The following is a 22,518-nucleotide window of genomic DNA, read 5'->3' as shown; positions in this document are numbered from 1 at the left end:
CAGTTTCGTACACGGGTCTAGAAGGTGCTGAAAAGAAGAATTAGAGGCAAATCACCCCCTTCCTAAAAATGAACAAACTGGAGATGGCTTTCATCCTTATTATGCAAAAGAAAATAAATTGCAGGTGTGAGGTGGTAGGGGATGATGGAAGGTGGATTCACAGCTGTGAGGTCGGGTGGGGGAAGGAGTATATATTCTTCACTTCTTCTGTGAGTTAGGCAACCTAGAAGCGCACAGATTGATAGTGCTATAAAGAAATTATACATCATTTATTAAACGATTACTTTATTAACTGTACATGGAACTGAAAATAATAAAAGGAAAAGTATCAAATGCACACGTTTCTAAAAGTATGTCCAATCACCTCTTCATGTTAGAGTTTTTTTTAATTCACACATTTCTTCATCAAAGGCAGGTGGTGATTGGCTGCCAGGAGGGCTTTTTTTTTTAGGTTGCCTATGGCTGCAGGTCTTTAGTACAAAAATGAGTGGATCCTCCCACAAACATGGCAGGAGGAATATTTCCTGATATATAGCGTGGCTTCTCTGGTTTACAAATACAAAACTGGTTATTTCCCAACATGTACAGGAGCAGCAGAGCCTCGGAGTGAGTAACTGCTCTCCATGTACTTTTCACAGCCATTCCATCGAATTGCTCACAGGTTTGCATCTGATTCAGTCTCTTCACCTATTCCACACTGAGGAATTTCCTTTTCTTGGCCGTGTGGGTATACGGGTGCCAGCGCCACTCCACATCTGCAGTTTTCTCATTTTCGAGAGTTCCAAGTTTAATCATGTACACTGTGAATAAAAAAGGGTGGGTATTAAAACATGGCCTTTCCTGCTGGTTTACAGTCTCCGTCAAGACATGAGATGCTATACCAACTGCTGTGCGGTCCTGTGGGCAAGTTACAACAATGTGACTGGTCCACCTTGACCCATATTTCATGAGAAAACAGCCTTTACAACAAAGTTTTTACCTCATTGTCACTTTACCACGCATTTTTTAGCATGCATATTTTACCACGTGCATGCCTTTACAACGCATGACCTTAACACGCATTTAAGGTAAGTTGGGGGAGGGAGTTTCCCCCAACAAATACATTGTTTTTAGAAATAAATGCATGCATGGTAATGGCATGCGTTGTGAATGCATATTCGTGTTAAAAACATGTGAGTTAAAATATTTGAGGCAAAGGCATACAATGCATTTACTTGCGGTGTACTGTCATACAACCTATTTTATGGAACCACTATAGTGAACAACTTCCTTCATCAGATCATCATCTTTGTTCCAAGGGCATCATTTAGTGTTAAGAAAGTAGCTGCCAGAGATCTGTCCGCTATATTTAAGCTGGCCGGGACCATTTTCCAAAAGGGATTGCTACTTCTTTGTTCGTCCAACATGTACCGAGAGATAGCCACTATGAAATGACAGCCATGTCTTTTTAGAAAAAAGCCCAGGAAGCAGTTGCTTTTATTCAGAAATATTAAAAAGCTGTGTCGTTCGTTTACTACCTTTATCTGGTGGCCACTGATTTATTTTTGGGCAAGATTTGCCACGTGTTTCATGGTGGCCCCAAAAAGGAAAATATGCACAGGTAAGTCTTCCCTTAATACCAACATATTGTTGCGGATGTCCCCAGTGGTGGATGGGCAGCTGGCCATGTTTGCGATGGCAAAGCCACCTGAGATGCTGCCGGTGAACCCTCCCCCCACCCTCCCATCATGTAAAAGAGGCAATGGAAGCACAGGTTTGATGAGACAGTAGACCTGCCAATTTATGGTGAATCTCCCTGCTTTGCCAACTTCCAAATGAACCCCTAGATGCCAAAATTGATTTCGGGTTTATTACTCTAATTTCTAGAATGTCGTCAAACTAACCCAGGTCATCAACTAGGAGGGCCCTCAGTTTTCACTTCTTCCTTGATGCCCAATGTCCAGGCATGACCTAGTATCTGGTGTTGTCTTTTTAACAGGTAAGGAGGTAAAAAAGAAATATGCTAGGTAGATTTTTATTATTCTTAGGATTCTTCTGTGGTTTGATGGTTCATTCATGTGATAAGGATATTGTAATTTGTGGATATTGCATATTGCATACAGCAAACCCGACCCTGTATGGGTCGGCAGCCAAGGGCCTTATCAAAGCTTGTAATTTAATTTTTTTAATACAGAAGCGTTACTGGATGGTGAGTTGCAAATAATTGTTCTGTAGACAATAATGTGGCTATTTGAAAAAGGAAAACCTAGCAGACACCTTACCGTTAAAGGTAATCTGTGTTGGGCAGAAAAGGGTGAATAAGAATTAGATGGATGAGACAGAGTCCAAAACAAGTGTGAGATGTGCATGCTTGGATGCATGTTCTAGATACCTTTAGGTTCTCCAGTATTATATCTTTCATAGATTCAAATGCTTGAATCTTTTCCATCGTCGTGGTAGGGGGCCCACAGTAAAAACAATAGAAAAGCAATGCTAGTTGATAGGCCGTAGAAAAACCCACTGAAAACAATAGAAATTGTTAACCTATAAACATGTTTTAAAGCAATCAATTTCAGCCGAGCAGAGACCCATAAGCACTCATTCCCTGCAGAGTCACCATACCTCATATTTCTTACAGCACGCCGTGCAATAGAGAGTCTCCCTGAGCCCTGCTCAGTCAGCTTTGACCTCTCAGCTATCTGGTGACTTAGTGAACCTCCATCTACTTCCGAGGTACAGTGTGAGAGATTACTTCTCAAACTTTTGGATAATTTCTGAAGGGCCCAGAACTTACAGGCCTTGCAAATCCTTTGGGAAATCCACGATATATTCAGAAGATCCCCCACAAGAAGTGTTTATGCGGCCTGTACCCCCAACACAACTCAAAGGAATATTAATACTGCCGTAATTTTTCTGCAAAGACTCTCAAAGACAGGAGGACTGCTTCTCTGGCTCCAGAAAAAGGCGGCGGCTCAGCTAGACTCTGACAGCAATGAAAGAGGACATACATCCTTTAAAAGGCAAAAAACGAAGACTCTGCCTCATCTGCCAAAGATCCGAAGAGGGCGAAATCCAATTTCAGGGAAGCAGGTGCTGGGAGCTTAAGTTACCAGGATCGTACAAAACCATCTCCCTCTCTCAGAAGGTCTCCATCTGCTCCTCCTTCAGTTCCTGTCAAACCCTCCACGGAGCCAGTGACTGAAAATTCGCCAGTCTACGGATCTCTTGACGACAACACTGTTGACTGCAGCTTTGTCGTTGAGAGCGTGGACGATACAGACACTCAATGTAGCTGACCACAGTGGCATTGACGACGAGAATGGCAAATCACATAGCGCCATTCATATCTTCATCGTAGCCGTCCAACAGCCTGTCGATGATGAATTCATCAACCCAGTCGACAACAAAAGCGACCATCCACATCTCTACGAAAGGCATTCCAGTTTTTCTCCAGGCAGCTATCTCCAAAATGTCACCATCACCTTTGCAAAGCTCTTAAAGTTTCAGGACTCTGGAGATGAAGGTCTGGCCCTGCGTATAATTGCTCACAACTGAATGTGAAGTGCCAGGAAACAGAACAAGAAGCGGTTGACCAGGGTCCGGCCACTTACCTTCAAGGCGAACATTCTTTCTAGGATAGGATCAGAGAGGTTGCTTGCAGGTATGATACCTCTGAGGATCATTATCACTACGAAGAACAAGAGGGGGAACATCATCTATAAGGATTCTCTATTACAGTCCCTGTGTCTATGGTTACAGACCTACGATTAATGATAAATTACTCTCTTCAGAGTAGTCCTGCAGTATCCCTTCCTTAAAAGAGACCTATTACCCCACCTATCACAATAAAGGATAGTCTAGCTGAAAGTGAGAACAAACATCAACCAGAAGAGGTGAAATTCTGTTTGATGCAGCAGTTGAAAATTCTGCTTCACCGACTCCACCTGATAAGGAAAGCAGTAGACTGGACAACATTGGGAGACAGTTGTCGGCCATTGCAGTGACTGAAAAGAGCCTCTAATGCACTAGCGATTCAAGGGCGATATGACCAGCAAATGTAGTCCGATCTGTCAGCATTTATCGAGTATCGAGTAACAGCAAGAGGTAAAAGAGATACTCACAGAAGTTGAGAAAGCCTCTTTGTAGATGCTAGACACAGCAATGGATATCTCCTCCACTGCATTCTGTCAAATGGCAGGGGCAGCAGTATTGAGGCGCCAGGGCTGGCTGAAAGCTACATACATCTTTCCGCCCCAAGGTGCAATCGAAGATCTTGGACATACCATTTGACGCTGAGAATCTTTTCGGCAAACACGTGGACGATGCTCTCCAGTCCATAAAACCCGATACGGAGACAGCCCACTCTTTGGGTTAAGTTCAACAAAGACGTTTGAGGAAGGGGGCAGGGGTCAGTTCACACCACCACTATAAAGGCCCAGATTTCAGAGCTCAGCAGGGATTTTGTGCAACCTGTCCCTCACAGACAACCCACTGGGCAGCTGCAGCCTCCACCTATCCTTGACAACAAGTCAAGTCAAGTCAGAGAATTTATATAGCGCACTACATACCCAGAGGGTCTCAAGGCGCTTAGAAAGGGGAGGAGGATTACTAGTCAAATATCCACGTTTTAAGTTGCTTTCTGAATGCTAGGTGGTTCTGGGTAAGGCGAAGGTAAGCGGGGAGTGAGTTCCATGTTTTAGCAGCCAGGTATGAGAAGGATCTTCCTCCCATGGTGGTCTTGTTGATGCGAGGTACAGTGGCGAGGGCTTGGCTGGAAGAACGTAGTTGGCGGGGGGGGGGGGGGTGTAGAAGGACAGTCGTGAGTTGAGGCATTCTGGTCCGATGTCGTGGAGTGATTTGTGTGCGTGGGTTAGCAGTCGGAAAGTGATCCTCTTATTGACGGGTAGCCAGTGGAGGTCTTTAAGGTGACCAGAGATGTGTTCGTAGCGTGGGATGTCTAATATGATCCTGGCTGAGGCGTTTTGGATTCGTTGGAGTTTCTTCTGGAGTTTAGCGGTAGTGCCTGCGTAGAGGGTGTTTCCGTAGTCCAGTCGGCTCGTGACCAGAGCATGGGTGACTGTTTTCCTTGTTTCGGTGGGGATCCAGCGAAATGTTTTTCTGAGCATGCGAAGAATGTTGAAGCAGGAAGAGGATACGGCGCTGACTTGTCTGTTCATTGAGAGTGAAGAATCCAGGATGACGCCTAGGTTCCGTGCGTGGTCTGTCGGGATGGGTGCTTTTCCGAGGGCTTCCGGCCACCAGGAGTCGTCCCATGCAGAGGGGGATGTACCTAAGATGAGGACTTCTGTTTTGTCTGAGTTCAGTTTCAGACGGCTTTGTTTCATCCATTCGGCAACTTCTTTCATTCCTTCGTGTAGGTTAGTTTTGGCGGTGCTGGGGTCATTGGTGAGAGAAAGGATTAGTTGAGTGTCAACCAGCTCGAAGACGCCCTCCAGCTGTAGGTAAATCTCAAGATACCTCTAGGAGACAATGATATGTCCCTGGCACTGGCCATCTCGGCCCCATGTCAGAAATTCAGTAATTTTCTTTCCAGATTCTCCAGTCGTCAGAAAAACATCTCTTCCGACAAATAGATGTTAGACGTAACCCAGCACGGTCACACCCTGGAATTTGTTCAAAAGCCTCCAAATCATCCACCATACAAAACGTCTCACCGACACCTCGTTTCACAGATTGAAGAGATCTGCGAGCTTCTCTCCAAAAATGAACTAGAAGTCAATCCGCCAAATCAGCGCAACAAAGGCTTCTATTCCAATTTTTTTCCTTCTCATCAAACCTGTGCTTCCTTTGCCTCTTTTACATGAGGGGGGTGGGGGTTCATCCGCAGCATCTCAGGTGGCTTTGCCATCGCAAACATGGCCAGCTGCCTATCCTTACGATAGCAGGATGATTCTACAACAAGCTCTAGCAGAATCAAAAAAAAAAAGTATACCGCAAAGTGGAAAAGGGTTCCGTATTTGGTTTACTTCTCACTTGGTGCATCCCATCTCTTCAACACCAGAACAAGTTTTTCTTTACTTGCTGCATCTAGCAGTCAGATTTGCCTCATACTTATGTGAAAGTTCAACTGGTGTCCATAGCCAGATTCAGACAACAGAAAGGAAAGCTCTCTTTGTGGTCCAACAGATTTACTAAAGAATTTATGAAAGGGCTTTTCCAGGCCTTTCAGCCAGTTAAGTCTCCACCAGTGACCTGGCAATTCAACACAGTTGTCACAATTAATGAAGCCTCCTTTTGAGCAGATTCACAAGGCTGACTTAAAACTTTTATCATGGAAAGTTGCCTTTCTCTTGGCTATTACCTCCACAAGGAGAATAAGCTAAATTCAGGCTCTGACAATCTGAGAACCATATCCTCAGTATCAGGAAAACAGAGTCATTCTGAGAACTAACCCAAAGTTTATTCCAAAGGTGCCAACCAATTTGTATCTCAATGAGCATATTTTCTTGCCAGCCTCCCTAGTCCATCTTCGCCTATGGAAAAAGCTCTTCATTCTTTGGACATTCAAAGAAGTCTCAAGTTCTACCTGGACAGAACTAAATCGTTCATGAAATCTGATCAATTCAGTCTCCTATGCCTCACCCAGAAAGGGAAAGACCTCTCAAAGGCCAGTATTTGATGTTGGGTTGCTGCAGTCATCAGACTCTGCCATAAAAAAAGCAGGCGGCTGTCAGCGAAGGTGAAGGCACATTCCACAAGAAAAGTGGCCACTTATTCGGCCCCGTTTGCTGGGGTTTCAGTCCCCAACATCTGCAGGGCAGCCACATGGGTTAATGCCCATACGTTTGCGAACCACTAATGGCTGGACTCGTGGCAAAAAGGTGATGTGGCAGTTGGACAACCTGCATTACAACACCTGTTTTCATCAGGTATGCAAGTTTAAGTCTTTTATAACATGGTGCTTTTTTCATATTCCCTTTCCCTCTGTCTCTGATTGAAATGTCTAGTTCATGAAATAAGATTAAGTGCATTGCTCTCTTTCTTCCTTGGAAGTCTTTGCTCGGTTATGTACGTGATAAATCATGAAGGACTATGGAAATGCGATCTACCTGGGAGCCCTGACTTCGGTTATCTGTAAGCTCCAGGTGGTCCAGAATTCAGCAGCCAGGTTGTTGACTGTGATTAACCACCATTCCTCAGCCAAGCCTGCATTAAGATCACTTCACTGGCTACCCATAAAGGAACGTATTTACTTCAAGGCCCTCTGTATTGCCCATAAAAATCTTCAGGGCAAAGGTCCTCCAATCCTTGCCAATCTCATTAGACCCTACAAAATGCCTAGAAATCTGCGGTCCAATGATCTTAATCTGGCAGAAGTTGCCAGAATCAGTAAGTCTTGCTCCGGAGGTCGTCTTTTTTCTTATAATGCATCGAAGCTGTGGAACTCCCTGCCTCTCTCCCTTCGTCAAGAACCCAACCTCCTCACTTTTCCCAAGACATGGCTCTTCCCTTAAACTAAAAATATAATAATGGAAACATTTTAGGAACAAACTCACTTCTCCTGTCTGCCTGTTGTTCCAAGCGCTGGGATGCTTTCGGGTAGCCATGCGCTATATAAGAACAGTTTTCATTTCCTTCATTCATTTCAAGGATTTAAAAATGCAGTCATGTTTGTGGAATTCACTGAAGTGTTCAGACACTGGTCTACCTGGGTTGGGTTTGTGTATATCACAGTATTGTGCTTGTATCTTTTGTTTGCGGGGACCGATTGTGCTTCCAATATTGGTTAAAAGTACAGTTAATCAGGTAGATAATGTATGTACTAGTGCAGTCCAGCCAGTTTTTAATCAAATAATTGTATTCTTTATGGTTCGTGAATTTTGTTTTCTTCTCTATTGCCAGTTTGTACACTGGACACTTGTGGCAGATATGGAAACCTGGTGGTCTTTCAGAATATGTTTGTAGTCTGGTGCTCTTCAGTCTCTGATCTGCATAGCCGGTCTTTTAGATTTTACAAACTTATGAATCCTGTATGGGGCCTTGGACGACCTGTTGCACTTTAGAGTTGTCTGCGAGCAGATTCGAATGTTGGTGTATCGATGGTCTTATAAAATAATGACTATCAGGATACTGTGTTCTACATCTTATTGGCGCCGTTATTAGTTTCCTTCTTCCCACATGTTTTATCTAGTAGTTTAGTTCTGTTTAAGCTCATTACACTTTGTGCCATGATTCGAGCCTAGCCTCTACGGGTAAGGTGCCCAATTTGTTTTTATATTTTTTTTGTGTGCACTCTTGGTTTATGCTTCGATCCCTTTGATGCTCATCTTAGGTAGTCCACTCGGTTTCTTTTTTTCTCTTAGTGTTCCGTCATATTATTATTGAATTAGATTGTTTTGCATGTAATCAGTACTTTGCATATTTCACGTATTGCAATGCCTTTCAAGTAAGCAGTACTGAGTGAACATTTAAAGTTTTATACACTCACCCATGTGCTGAAAACTTTTGACAGTCATTCTTCAGTTTGCTTAATCCAATACAACAGTCCAACTTACAGTTCTACGTATAACTGACAACTGCATCCCTTACGCCTTAGTACTCAACACAAGCTGTCAATGAACATTATTTAAAATGAACCAACTTTTTCCCTCCTCCTGGAGATAGTACGGTGAATCTATGAGATATATTGTAGCTAATAAGTGGAGCTGTCCTAAAGGCCTTTTCTGGGCATTCCTGGTCTTGATATCCCAGCCTATTATATGTGTGACTCCTCATGCAACCTTACCAAATGTTAGGCATTGGGGCAAGAATATTACACACAGTTGTTGGTCTAGCGGCTGAAATACTCTTGATCGAACTTAAACAACCCTCAAATAGGGATCAAATCTGGGCCACTGGATTTCTGAAACACTGACTTTGACTCAGCAAAATAGACTATCTACCTTTTAGACTCAACCAATAAAAGGTGATGAAAGACTGATAACTGGCAACTTTCAGAACAGTCTGGAGCATCTGCAAATGAAGTTAATTTAAAGGAGTAACATTAATCTGTGCATAAAGCGAGAAGCCTATCTTTCCTTCAGCACCAGGTTTAAATCAACATTTGCAATGGCACAAATCATCATGCAGACATATTATTCAATGAAAACCAATAACTTTGCCTTCAACATCTCTCCTGCCCACAATGGACTGTGTGGTTTGGACATTTCCAATTATTACATGGCCCATCTTCAATATAAACTTACATTTCATCTCGAATCTGGGACCAACTTCTGAGAGTTCGATGTTCCGGTGATCTGTTTTTTTGTACACATGGTGCCTGTATAAGAATAAAAAAGAAAGCATTGCTTCAGCTCAGATCTATAGATTCTGGCCACTTCAGTTCTACTAGCGAGAGACCTAGAGTAATCATACTGGATCCATAGCATGAGCAAGTTTCCTTGGGTAGGCTCCGGAGAAGCAAAATATATGTTGGAGGCACATACAGTATCCAATTTCACATTTATGTGGTGCTTCATACCTTTGAGGAGGTCACAAAGTACACTATTCAGAGTCAGGTGCCTGTTGCATTCTTACAGTGTATGGTGGGTGTGGGGAAATGTGTCCTATATGGAGGTGCAGGGTGAGGAGTCAGTAATTCTAGAATGGTTTTCCAACATGGAGTATTGAAACTAAATACTTTTACTCCATTTCCAGCCATTACAGCAGATATATATTACTTCAGGTGCATCAGTCAATGTGAAAATAGGATTACCTGATGTCCAAAGTCAAACTTTGTGCTCGGATCAGGTCACTGGCTAAGCGCACAATCTTCTGCCTACAGCCAGTGTAGGACCGGTTTAGCCTCAGGGATAAGCAAACTATTGCTCCTAATCACTCAACTTAAAGACTAGGCTTCGGTGCCCTCTGCTATCTGAACAGGTCTTAGATTAACAGATCAGTAATAAAGGCAGGCTTGAAGCACCTCAGGAAAGCCACAGTGTTATCAGCTATTCATCTTGGGCAGCAACAGTCCTTTCAAAATACTTAATTTGCCGCTGACCTTTTTAAGATTGGTTGTAACATTTCTTTTTAGAAAGACATGGTTAGAGGTTTGTGACCTTGTCTTTTCCACAAGGCACATCTCTCACCAACTACAAGCATTAAAATGCCTTTATTTTCTCAAGATTCTGTGGAAATCAAGTGATACTAGTTTATTTTGGAGAAACAGCTTCTGTGTACCTTAATTCTCAATCACGTTTATCCTTTTTTTTTTTTTTTTTTTTTTAGAGATAATGGACAGCCAACTTGGAGGCCTGTTGCTTGCCTGAGTGTGTACAACACTACCCTCTGATAAAGCCTTACTGCTATCTACTTTTACCTCTGCCTACCTTTGGGGTTCCACTGGACTCTGTGCACACTATACCTCATTTTGGTATAGTATATTCTGAGCCAGTTTCTACATCTTCTCTCTGAGGAAGAGGCCAGGCAGGAGTCACACCTGGGAGGCAAAAGTCTGAATACCAAGAGTGAGACTTCCAATCTGGAACAATCAAAATCACAAGTGCCTTGTGAAATCAGATTCATCTTCAGCATTAAAACAATAAGCGGAAATGCATAATTAGGTCTGAAGCTCCATTCCAGGCACAGAACTTTCATCAGAGAACCTTTAAATTGATACTGTCTTGCACAAACCCAACCCAAGGACAAACAGTGTTGCCTGTGGTTGCTAAAAGTCTACGGGAAGATGCCGTTTATGGCATGTCGACGAAAGCCTGCTCAAACAGTCTCCATTCTCGGTCAGATCAGCTGCTGAAGGCAAACATTTTCCTGTCCATTGCCCACTGCAAATGATCTAGATCTTTTGAGCGTAGGGGATGAAAATCTGCTCACATCTGCTTCCTGAGGTACTACACTGAAGTTGTGCTCTCTATCAGTACTAGCATCCACCTGCCTTGTAGCGGGTAAGTAAATCTTTCACGGGCAATCTAATTCCTCTCAACACTACAATATATATGTGGAGATTTATTCTTATTTTAAAACATCAAGTACAGAAATCTTAATCCTGTAGATCCACACCTCATCTCTGAAGGGAGGTGAACACTAATGTCACATCCGAACAAGGAGAGTTAAATCTTTCCAACTTCAGAAGCTACTCTGCATACTCCCACTATGGCAGATTCTTTACAACGTGCAGACTAAGGCAGATTTTGTCCTTCGATTCCATGTAGAACTGGTCTCAATGAAATCATAGGACGCACTTAAGGCTCAGTTTCCTCAATCACACTGGAGACGGAGACACAAAGCTGCCCTTGCTGGCTGAACAGCACTCCCCTGAATAAAAGGACCAGCTCTTGAATGGCAGAAATCCTCTTGGGAGACAGAAATTATAGGATAAGACTCATGTGAATAATCCCTGGTATAACAAATTATTTGAAACTGGGATAAAAACTACTGTTCCCAACTGACAGAAAAAAACAATTCTTAAAAAAGGGTGTTGTAACCACCAAGCTTCTGGACAATAGAATAGGCTAATCCCCCCTTATCAACCAGTCGTCCAGATAAGGATAGAAAGCTCCCAAAGCCCTTTTCAAATAAGCAGTCACGACCCCCATGACCTCTGTAAACACCTCCGGTACTAAGAGACCACATGCTGTACATAGGATACCTCTTATGTGGCACTACTATAGGAATATGGAAGCAGGCATGCTGTGTATTTCGTAAGGCCAAAACAACCAGACACAAAGTCAACATTTCAAACTCCTCTTTTCTCATTAACTGATTTAAGAAAAAGAACATCCAAGATTGGATGCAAACACCCTCCTTTTTTTAGAATCAGAAAATAACAGGAGTAAATAACTTTCAGAGAAGGCACCTTTGGCAAACAGAGCTGCTATATCCACCGCCGACATGCTTGTTTGGGGAGGAAGGAGCGTAAACAGGTGGAGCTCTCTCCAGAAATGGCAGCCTGTAACCACTGCTTTCTTATATGCATGTCCCACTGGTCCTAAGTGACTGTCTGCTATTTCTGAAAGAACACTGGCACCTTACAGCGCTAAAGTTGTTGCAAGGGGTCAGGGGGGATTTCATACTGGAGGGGTGGAGTAAGAAGTAAGAAGAGGATTCTTTAAACATTTGGTGAGACCTTTGGACAGAGACCCTTTGATCTGAGGGTTCTGGTCAGGACACTCAAAAGGGCCCCTCTTAATTAGGCCCGTGACCTGAGACTATCTTGGCCAGGGATCCTTAGATGATCGTCAGACCTTCCAAATGAGGGTGCCTTGGTAAGTGACGCACATCCCTACCAGCCTTTCATAGGCCACAATACAAGAATCAGTTCATCCTGAACTGCAGAGACTAAATCTAAATGTGAACAACAAAAGCAGAATTTGAGGAGGTACACCCAAGCAAACCGACATGCGTATTGTTCTGCAAGGATACCAGGCAGCTGTTCAGACCATAGCCCATCGTGAAGACCAATCAGGCATCTTGCACACACATTAAAGATGCCATGTTTGGCTTGGTTTTAAAGCTGGTTAGAAACCCAGTTAATTAAGTTCTGAGAGAACAACATTAATAGGCGGAAGGTCCCCTTACTAAAGTGCACCAGATTACACCCACCATTAAGCCTTCAGTGTGCTAAAGGGTTGACATGGAGGGTTTAGCCCCTGGTGGCTTCACCGTGCGCCTATGGCTGGTTGGAAAATATACCTCTCCTGCCTCACTCTATTCAGACTCCCCTCTGGCACACTGGCCTGGAAGGTGAGTCCTCATTAAAACGTTGCCATGTGTTACTATTGAAAATCACAACTTTGGTGGTCTTTCCCTGGCGCCAACTCCACAATGGGTAAGTAGGTGCAACCAGGTGTTTTTTTTCTGGTACTGCCTTCCATATACCAGTTTGACAACAGATTATCACAGCCGGAACTTCTGCTACAAGGTGGTGGGCTCGGACTCTTTCTTGGAGGCCTGCTGTGCCCTCTCCCTGTATCCAAAAGACCAGTATCAAACTGCACAATTCATTTGAACCCCAGGGCACCTCCACATGATACCACCATCATACTGAAGTTGCCCTGAGACAGCAATCTTGAAAGTCCTAAACCGGCCTGTGTAGAAGTAGAGCGCTGTTGGGTAAAAAGCCTGAGATGGCTGATAACATCACATAGGACATGGGGCAAATGGCAATATTGCAGTCATCTGTCAGGATCATGTCTGATAGGCAGACTTGCAGCAGAGTGATCTCATGTCAGCATTAGCATAAGCAGAACTAAGAGATAATCCGACATGTGTCGGGATTGCTTCAGAGAGGCAGGTATGGCTCGTTAAGGGACAGTTATATGACCATATTTAACTCTCAAAGGTTTTGAAGGCTGATTCGGATACATTCTCATGTCCGACCAGTGAATGATTAGTAGTGCTGGTCACAGTCACGAGCCAGGATCACATTTAAAAGGCCAACTTGGCAATAAGCAGTCAGTCAGTCTTCCAGTGGAAGAGCGATAAAGTCAAGGAAATGTGATAAAAGAGCTGCAAGGTTCTCGAATTACAAATTTGCAGCTTCTTGTTTACGCCCTTGCTCTTGCCGTGGCAGGTATGGTGGCACCCTTATACAGCTTACGGACTTTGCCACAGCGCTACTGCACTACATGATAAAATTAAAATAAATATAAAAAAATATACCTGGCGTATTTGTAGTGCCCACGTTTACCGAAGGGGTCTATTGGACAATAGACGATAACAATGCTTACAGTTGCTTAACTTCATGGTCACTATCAATGAGAAAGGGTGCGCGGGCTTGCCTGGATATGAACCTGTGACCAAGTAGTCAAGCACAGATCCTTTGCGGTGGATGTATACGTTTAAGGAGTGATAGCCACAGCTTAATGCAATAATTTTGGCAAATATAAACCTGTACCTAAAGTATAGAGTTTACTTCACTTTGTGAAAACCGGGTCAAGTGGAGACCCTGTGGGTCTACCAACTTTATTTAAGTTACTCAACTTGTAGGGCTATTGGCAACAATGTTGCTGAGCAATGTGGAATACAAGGAGTTATGCAGTCCAACAAGGGAAGAAGAAGCTGCTACGGACCACTTGAAGCACAAGGCGCAGCAGACTTAGAATCTACCCCCAAGTACTGCAACTGCCCAGGTGCCCTGCGCTCATCTAGGTGGCCTGAAAAACAGACAGTGGCCATAGAAAAGCAATGCATGGAAGCTTTCCTACATTAAATCCAGTAAGCCTTTGCCATCCGAAAGTAGCCCTGTAGCCTTAGGGGGGCGGTTATTTGCTCTCCCCAGTTCCTAAAAGACCTATGGTCCTGGAACCTTTAAGCATCCAGTGTGGGCAGGAATAAGCCGTCCTTATTCCAGAACGGTTTTAAGCATGTTCCTTTCCAAATGGAACTACACTAAAGAAGCTAGGGAATCCCGTAGATATTAGCAGTACTAGGAGTGCTCCCCACCACTAGAAAATCTTGAGAATGGCTGGACATAGTGGGTGCTTAATCACTACATCTGGAACCTTGTCAGAGCCCGTACAGGAGGCCAAAGGGCAGGGATAGGGAACTAGCCACAACTGTGGGGGTTGGGGCCCTTCACTAATCCAGACACGAAGTCGGTCTACTATGGCTCTACAAATTGGATCTTGTACAATCCTCTCCACACTTGACTCTCAGGCGAGCAGTCACAGGCTTATTAGGGAGATTAGTGTGGGGATGCACAGGCATCAATACCACGCCCACCCAGCAGTGCAATTAAGATCAATGCCCAGCGCTTCTGGTAATAGAAAAGACAAGTACTTTATTAAACAGAAAGGAATATGCTACTTACCAGTATGCATCTGTTCTTGGCATGTAGGGCCGCTAACATTCATATCTTGTGCATAGATCGCCGCCTAGTGTTGGGTCCGGATGATTGCACCTTGTTGTCCTGGAAGAGTCTTCGAAGTATCACGAGATAGGTGGCTCCTCCCCTGGACTACAGTGCGCATGGGCATCATCTCCATCCTCAGATTGTTTTTCGCCATTGTGGCAGAGATGGAGTCCAATAAGATACCTGATGACCATGCTAGAAGTAATTCCGACTGCTACAGCTGCGACAGGCACCGGGGAGGATGGGTGGGCGATAGGAATGTTAGCGGCCCTACATGCCAAGAAGAGATGCCTACTGGTAAGTAGCATATTCCGTTTGAGGCATGTGGGCCGCTAAATTCATATCTTGCGCATAGACTAAATAGCAGTTTCTCCCTTAGCGGTGGTTGCCCAAGCCAGCTGCAGCAGCCTGAAAAAGGGACTTTAGAACAGCCTGACCTACAGCAGCCTGCTGCTTGGAATGTACATCAACACAGTAGTGTTTGGTGAATGTATGTATGTTATTCCATGTGGCTGCTCTACAAATGTCCTCCAATGGAATGTTACCCAAGAAAGCCATGGATGCCCCTAGCTTGCGTGTGGAATGCGCTCTTGGGGGGACTGTTAGTGTGCGTTTAGCCTTCTGATAACAAATCTGAATACACTTAACAATTCGCCTGGCTATACCTGATTTTGAAATGGGTTTGCCTTTGTGCTGTGGTGAGAAAGCAACAAAGAGTTGTTTAGTCTTCCTGAAATCCTTCGTCCTGTCCATATAGTACACGAGGGCTCTTTTGACGTCCAATGTGTGCAGTGACCTTTCTGCCACTGAGTCAGGATTAGGAAAGAAAACTGGCAGTTCAATAGTTTGATTAATGTGGAACTGAGAAACCACCTTGGGCATGAATTTAGGGTTAGTGCGTAGTACTACCCCTATTTGCATGGACCTGTATAAAAGGTTCTTGAATGGTTAGGGCTTGCAGCTCGCTAACCCGTCTCAGCGACGTGATCGCTACTAAGAAGGCGACCTTCCACGTTAGGAACTGCATCTCACATGAGTGGAGAGGCTCGAAAGGAGGTCCCATCAGTCTGGTCAAAACCACATTAGGATTCCAGACAGGTGAAGGCTGCCTTCTGGGTGGAATGACTCGCTTGAGTCCCTCCATGAAGGCGTTTATCGCTGGCACTCTGAACAGTGAAAGGCATTGTCTGTTCTGTAAGTAAGCCGCCATTGCCGCCAAATGAATATGCATAGAACTGTATACCAGATTGCATCTGTATAAATGGAACAGGTAACAAATAATGTCCTGTGTCGCTGCATCTAGCGGGTTTATGTCACGGCTGGAACAGTAAATGACAAAACGCTTCCATTTGGCAGCATAGCAGGCCCTAGTGGTAGGCCGTCGTGCCTCCTTAATGATGTCCATACAATCAGGAGGCAGATTCAGATACCCAAATTCTATGACTTCATGAGCCATATCGCAAGGTTTAACTGTTGCGGATCTGGGTGCTGAACTTCGCCATGGCTCTGAGTGAGAAGACTGGGTGTAAGGTGCAGTCTTTGATGAGGCACCACGGAAAGTTCTAGGAACGTGGTGTACCATGCTTGCCTCGCCCACGTTGGAGCAACCAGGATGAGAGTCATCGAGGGCTGTCTGAGTTTCCGTGCCACCAGAGGTATGAGCGGGGCTGGCGGAAAAGCGTACGCAAATCTGCCTGACCAGTTCATCCATATCACATTGCCCTGAGACCGTGGGTGTGGGAACCTGGCGGCGAAGTTTGGGCATTTTGCGTTCTCATTTGTGGCGAACAGGTCGATGTCTGGATGCCCCCACTGCTGGAAGTACGGTTGCAGCACCGATGGATAAATCTCCCACTCGTGCACCTGATGACTGTGCCGGCTGAGCAGATCCGCCATCTAGTTGTCCTGGCCCGGGAGGTGCTCCGCCATGAGGAAAATGTTCCTCTGAATGGCCCACTTCCACATACTCTGTGCCAAGTGGGGCAACTGTGGAGAGTGAGTAACTCCCTGCTTCTGGATGTAATACATGGCCGTCATTTTGTCCGTCCGGATCAACACGACCTTGTTGCACAGATGTATCTTGAAAGCCTTCATTGCCATGAAGATCGCCATCAATTCCAGCAGATTGATGTGCATCTTCTTCTGTTGATCCGACCATAGTCCCTGCACTGTGTAATGAAGGAGATGCGCCCCCCACCCCAGGAGGGATGCGTCCGTCGTGAGCACTATTTGTGGGACAGGCTCTTGGAACGGTCGTCCCTTGCACAGGTTGCGTGGATTCCACCAATGCAGAGAGTTGTATGCACGACCGGTCACCAACACTAGGTCTTTCAATTGTCCTTGAGCCTGATTCCACTGTCGTGCCAAACACTCTTGGAGCGGATGCATGTGCAGTCACGCGTGCGGGACTATGAATATGCAGGAGGCCATCATGCCTATCAACTGCAGAAACACTCGCGCTTGTAGTGAGTGTTGTGGTCTGAATCTGCGAATCAGCAGCTGCATGCTGTCGATTCGCACAGAGTTTGGCTGGGCTGTGGCTGTCACAGTGTCCAACGTCGCTCCCAGGTACTGCTGTGCCTGAGCGGGTTGAAGATGCGACTTGGGATAGTTCAGAGAGAATCCCAAACTGTGCAGGAGATGAATTGTGCGGGACACGTGGCTGGCGCACTGCTGGGCCGACTTTGCTTGCACAAGCCAGTCGTCCAGGTAGGAGTAGACATGAATGTGTTGTCTCCGAAGGTGTGCCGCCACTGTAGCCAAGCATTTGGTGAACACTCTGGGAGCGGTGGTCACCCCAAAAGGTAGCACCTTGAACTGGTAGTGCTTGTTTTGTATGGTGAACCTGAGGTATTTCCTGTGTGCCTGATGTATGGGTATATGGAAATAGGCATCCTTCAGATCCAGAGTTGCCAGAAAATCCCCCTGACTGAGCAATGGCAGGACCTGCTGCAGAGTCAGCATGTGGAAATGTTCTGAAAGGATGTATAGGTTCAAGGGCCTCAGATCCAGAATGGGTCTGAGAGACCCGTCCTTCTTTGGGACTAAGAAATAGAGAGAGTACACCCCTGTTCTGTGCTCCTCTAGAGGCACCAGTTCTATGCCCCCTTTTTAGGTTTCGCCTAGCGGAAGCTGCGCTCTGCGCAGCTTTTCCGCGCAGGCGAAATCCTGTTGAGAACTGTAGTGTGGCTTTTGTTCGGCCCTCGTCCTTGATTGGCTGGCTCCGTAAACGGAGCCTTGCCATTGGACGAGGGGCCTGTCCGTCAATGCCGGACCAGACACGGGGGCGTTCCCGAGATTCTTTGGCTTTTGCCGACGTCACGCGACGCCGGGAACGCCCCCGTGTCTGGTCCGGCCGGCCGTGCTTGCTGCTGTCCTCCCTCCTCCCGCCGTCCCCACGTTTCCCTCCTCCCTCCCGACGTCCGTGTCCTTTCCCGCCCCCCTCGTCCTCTCCCGCCCCCCTCGTCCTCTCCCGCCCGCCCCCCTCGTCCTCTCCCGCCCCCCGTGTCCTCGCAAATATTGGTGTCCCGCCCGGGGGTTTCTTCAGCCGGCCGGCCAATCCCAGCGCGGCCGGCCGGAAGTGCCCGCCCCCCCCGCCGCCCAGCGCGAGAAGAGGAGCCACGGCGAGCGCTGGAAGTCTGCGCTGCTCCCGGCCGGCAGCTCGGGGACGCTCTCAGGCCTTCGCACCGGACACACACCTCTTCTTCGCAGCGCTACGGTGCCTCCGGGTGCCCGGGGGCAGCGGAGCTCCGGCGGGGGGTACTCACCAGCCGTCCACCTTACCAGAGGGCCGAGAGGAGAGCGGCAGCACCGGAGGCGGCCTCGTAGGAGCGGAGTGAGGCCAGCCCGAGTGTCACTTCCCCCAGTGAGGCTGCCGGGACAGCTGCATTGATACAGCCCGACTAAAAATAACCCCGAATGTCAGCGAGGGAGGGCAACTCCTGCGCCCGGCTCCCTGCCCCGCTCCCCAACCCCCACGCGAGCTGTGGGAGCGCCGCCGACCGAGCTGCAGACTGCAGTGCTGCCGGCGGTGGCTGATCACGGTGAGTTATCTCGGTGGGTCAGTGCGTCTGCTGCAGGTGTGCGTGTGTGTGAGTCTGGGACAAGAGGACACAGAGGAAATAGCCGACCCGAGGGTCACAGGTTGAGATCCTTGCGGGTCAAGTCTGCGTTCCATCCTCTCGAGGGAACTACATCCAGCGTTAATCTATCTCACTACAGCGCTTAGAAGGGCTTCTAAGAGACATGCAATCATTGATGCTTGTGTGACTGTGAGATTAATACAGCCTAGTGAATTGATCACAATCTTTAAGTCTCTGGGGCAGATACAAATATGCTGATACCCATTCAACACACTGAAAACGTGTTGTTCTGTAGCAATGGCGCAAGCCATTCTTCCTACTGCCCTTTTATGATGTTACGCCTTTTTGTAAATCGCTGTTTTTGCCAAGTTTGTTTAATGTGTGTATTAAACGAATTGCCCTTTGGTCCCTTAAACATAGTTGGACTTCGCTTTCCATAATATTGATTGTTGCTCTCGTAGAGGTTCTCTGTTCTCAAAGACTGTTGCTACATTACCGGAATGGAAGCAGTAAAATGATGGTTAAAGATTAACTAGTCATTCGAGGGTAGGCTGGCATGATGGACTGGGTGCACTATTGAGACTTAATCTGAATACAACATCTTGCAGTACATATTTTGTTACATTCTAATTTCCAGTGACTTCCCGCACACCATGCCTCCACCCCTGAGTTGGTTTAAGGATTCATCTGCTGGTTAGTATGACAGACCCTGCCTATTCACGTTCTCAGGGTCACCTTGCCGCTTCAGAGGCCCGAATCAAAAGTTAAGCCCCCCTTTAAATCGTGGCCTTGTGGGACAGTCCGTTCTGCGCATGCTTCTTGCTATCTTGTTGTTGTTCTACTCTTTAGGGGACATGCGCTTTTTCAAAACTGCACATATTATGTAACACATTTTTGCCGATTTAAGCTTCCTCTTTCCATGCCTATATTTTATTAATCCAGTATGTACAAGCTCAGAGAGCAACCTCAGAATGGAAGTGAGATTTCACATTTCCTTTTATACAGCTTGGGGCTGCCAGACACTGGCTCGGATTTCGCCACTCTCACCCTGATATTTGAAACTGGACGAACAATGCTCTTTCTGGTTTCGAGCAGTGCTTAGCACAAGATGGTGCGTCGAATTCACCCTCCCCCATGCAGAGAGCGTTCGTTGGAGCTTCGATGCATGGAGATATCAGCAGTTTCTCTGCGTTCCCTTTGTCCGATAAAAGGTTGTTTGCCAACTTCATACGCGGCCTTTTTTTGTTTCAATTCCTCACCGACTACTAGATGGCTTGATAAATCGGCATGACAATGCCCTCTTTCGCTTGCACGTGCCTCAGCTGTTTCAGGGTCGCATGTGAGCGCGAGCCGCGTCTCTTGGTGTTCTGGAAGTTTTGTGCGCTTTGTTAGTGATACTTGGTTTCCACGTCCATTACTGACATTCCATTCCGTCTATTTGAGCATTCCATACTAATAGTGCTGAAACTTAAGACCCTGTTTACACTAGTTCAAGGCCGTGCACGTCGGCATGGCTCGCTGTATTCATCGGGAAGTAGACATTCCAAAAATCCGACAACTGCACATGGTTTATTTTTCTTGGTATGTGAAGTTTTTGTAGCCAGTAAGCGTGCAGTACATTCAGTTGTCTTTTTTTTCTTGGTGGTCTTGCAATCTGTATTGTCCCAGAAGTACCATTTCTTAGTCTATTACAAAATGTGCCTGTCGGGTGTGTGAAAGCAACTGTTCATTTGCTGCTATACTTTGTAAAATACTCCTCCTGTTGCACCCAAACGAATTTTGTATTGTTTAATATACTTATATTTTTAAAATGCTTAGGGGGAGTTTCCTAGATCAAGGATGACTTTGAGCAAGCAGATCGGAGTCCAAACAGTGATAATGTTTAGGTTTCGTCTGCACAGCGCTTGGGATGGGCTTGTGAAATCTATTATTTTTAATATAAATCTTAAAAGGAGCTTACTTCCTGCCCCCTCGCTTTCCTGGCATTTTATTGGTTCCTGTGTTGCTGCTTACGTTTCCTCCATTTCTATTGGCTGTAGCATATTGTACTGCATGTACCAATGCTTTTTACTTGTTTACTTCTCTTATCAATTTCCTGTAGCCGAAATACAGTTACCTTCCTCTTTAGTGGAACTATTTTTTCATAGTGTTTTGCCTCTTACTGCTTTTTCGTCTTGCAGCAGATTTATATAGCACAATCTATCACCTGGGCAGATAATGTTTGCCATGTCAAATTATTTTACACTTTGCCCTACCTATTTTCAATACCACATGCCTGCCATGGAGTCAACATTTACCATGTTTCTATCCTTAGCTTTATTGCTTCTTTAAAAAATGTTCTCCTTCAGACAGCTTCTTTGATTTGTTAGCCTTTCTTAGACTCTATATACAGGGCGTTAGTATAACCGTAGGTCACCGGGGAGTAGTCTTGCATGCCTCCTTAGGTTTACATATGAAAGTAATTTTCTATCTCGTTTAAAAAAAAAAAAAAATCTATCTATCCGTAGTTCCACTCTTAATTGTGGGGCTCTTTGCATGTGTGTGGGCCTCTTTGCGTGTGTGTGTGGCTCTTTGCGTGTGTGTGGGGCTCTTTGCGTGTGTTTGGGGCTCTTTGCGCGTGTGTGGGGCTCTTTGCGTGTGTGTGTGGGGGGGGCTCTTGCGTGTGTGTGGGGGCTCTTGCGTATGTGTGTGAGGGGCTCTTGCGTGTGTGTGTGGGGGGCTCTTGCGTGTGTGTGTGGGGGGCTCTTGCGTGTGTGTGTGTGGGGGGCTCTTGTGTGGTGTGTGTGGGGGGCTCTTGTGTGGTGTGTGTGGGGGGCTCTTGTGTGGTGTGTGTGGGGGGCTCTTGTGTGGTGTGTGTGGGGGGCTCTTGTGTGGTGTGTGGGGGGGGCTCTTGTGTGGTGTGTGTGGGGGGCTCTTGTGTGTGTGTGTGTGTGTGGGGGGCTCTTGTGTGGGTGTGTGTATTGGCATTGTAAATGAGAATGCCATTTATTTATCTGTTTTCAAAACCAACACATAAATAAAAAGTTTGCCATTTAGAATGCCAATGGCTCAAACTTTTCCGAAGGCGAAACCGTTGCATTGTAAATGCTTGTTGCAGCATGCTGGCCACTTCCTGCTGTAATAAGTTTATGTGCTCTGCGGACATAAGATGGTGTCTTGGGGGTATGTCGGGTGGAGTGGATGTTAGTTCTAAACAATACCCGTACTGGATAAGTTGCCTCACCCACCGGTCTGTGGTAATGCCTTCCCAGACCGGCAGGAACTGCTGGAGTCGTCCCCCGACTGGTGTTACATGGTCCGGGGGCAGTGACAAGACGTCACTGTTTGGTATTTGCTGAGGACCTGGTGTTATTATTTCCACGTCCTCTGCCCTTTGCGCTGTTACCACGGTATCCACCTCTATTGTTCTTGTTAAAGGTGGTCTGCGCACTACCTTTATGGTATTGTGTTGCTGGGATGCTTGCCCTTTTGACGGCCCTCTGCTACCTGAGCGACGAAAAGAACCCCCTCTGAACTGTTGAGACTGCAAGGCCCCCATGGACTTAGCCGTCTCGGTGTCTTTCTTGATCTTTTCAAGAATTGTGTCAACGTCAAGCCCAAACAAAAAATCAGGGTTAACGGGGTAATTGAGCAAACTGGTTTGTA

The 22,518-nt window shown here is 46.0% G+C and overlaps 1 protein-coding gene across 1 annotated transcript in view; it reads right to left on the bottom strand.

Moving 5' to 3' along the window:
* Positions 1 to 268: 268 nt before the first annotated feature.
* IMP4 (IMP U3 small nucleolar ribonucleoprotein 4) overlaps positions 269 to 22,518 on the bottom strand; it is a 101,661-nt gene continuing 79,411 nt past the window's right edge. The window contains exons 8-9 of the mRNA XM_086940317.1: positions 9,186 to 9,259; positions 269 to 800 (exon numbers count right to left, since the gene is read on the bottom strand). Of these exons, the coding sequence (XP_086796443.1) occupies positions 688 to 800; positions 9,186 to 9,259 (187 nt within the window). The 3' untranslated portion in view covers positions 269 to 687. The remainder of the gene's footprint in view (positions 801 to 9,185; positions 9,260 to 22,518) is intronic.

Source organism: Lissotriton vulgaris, chromosome 10 (genome assembly GCF_964263255.1).
Source record: "Lissotriton vulgaris chromosome 10, aLisVul1.2, whole genome shotgun sequence".
NCBI lineage: Eukaryota > Metazoa > Chordata > Amphibia > Caudata > Salamandridae > Lissotriton > Lissotriton vulgaris.
The sequence above is the reverse complement of the archived record's forward strand: the minus strand, read 5'-3'. Positions and strand labels throughout refer to the sequence as shown.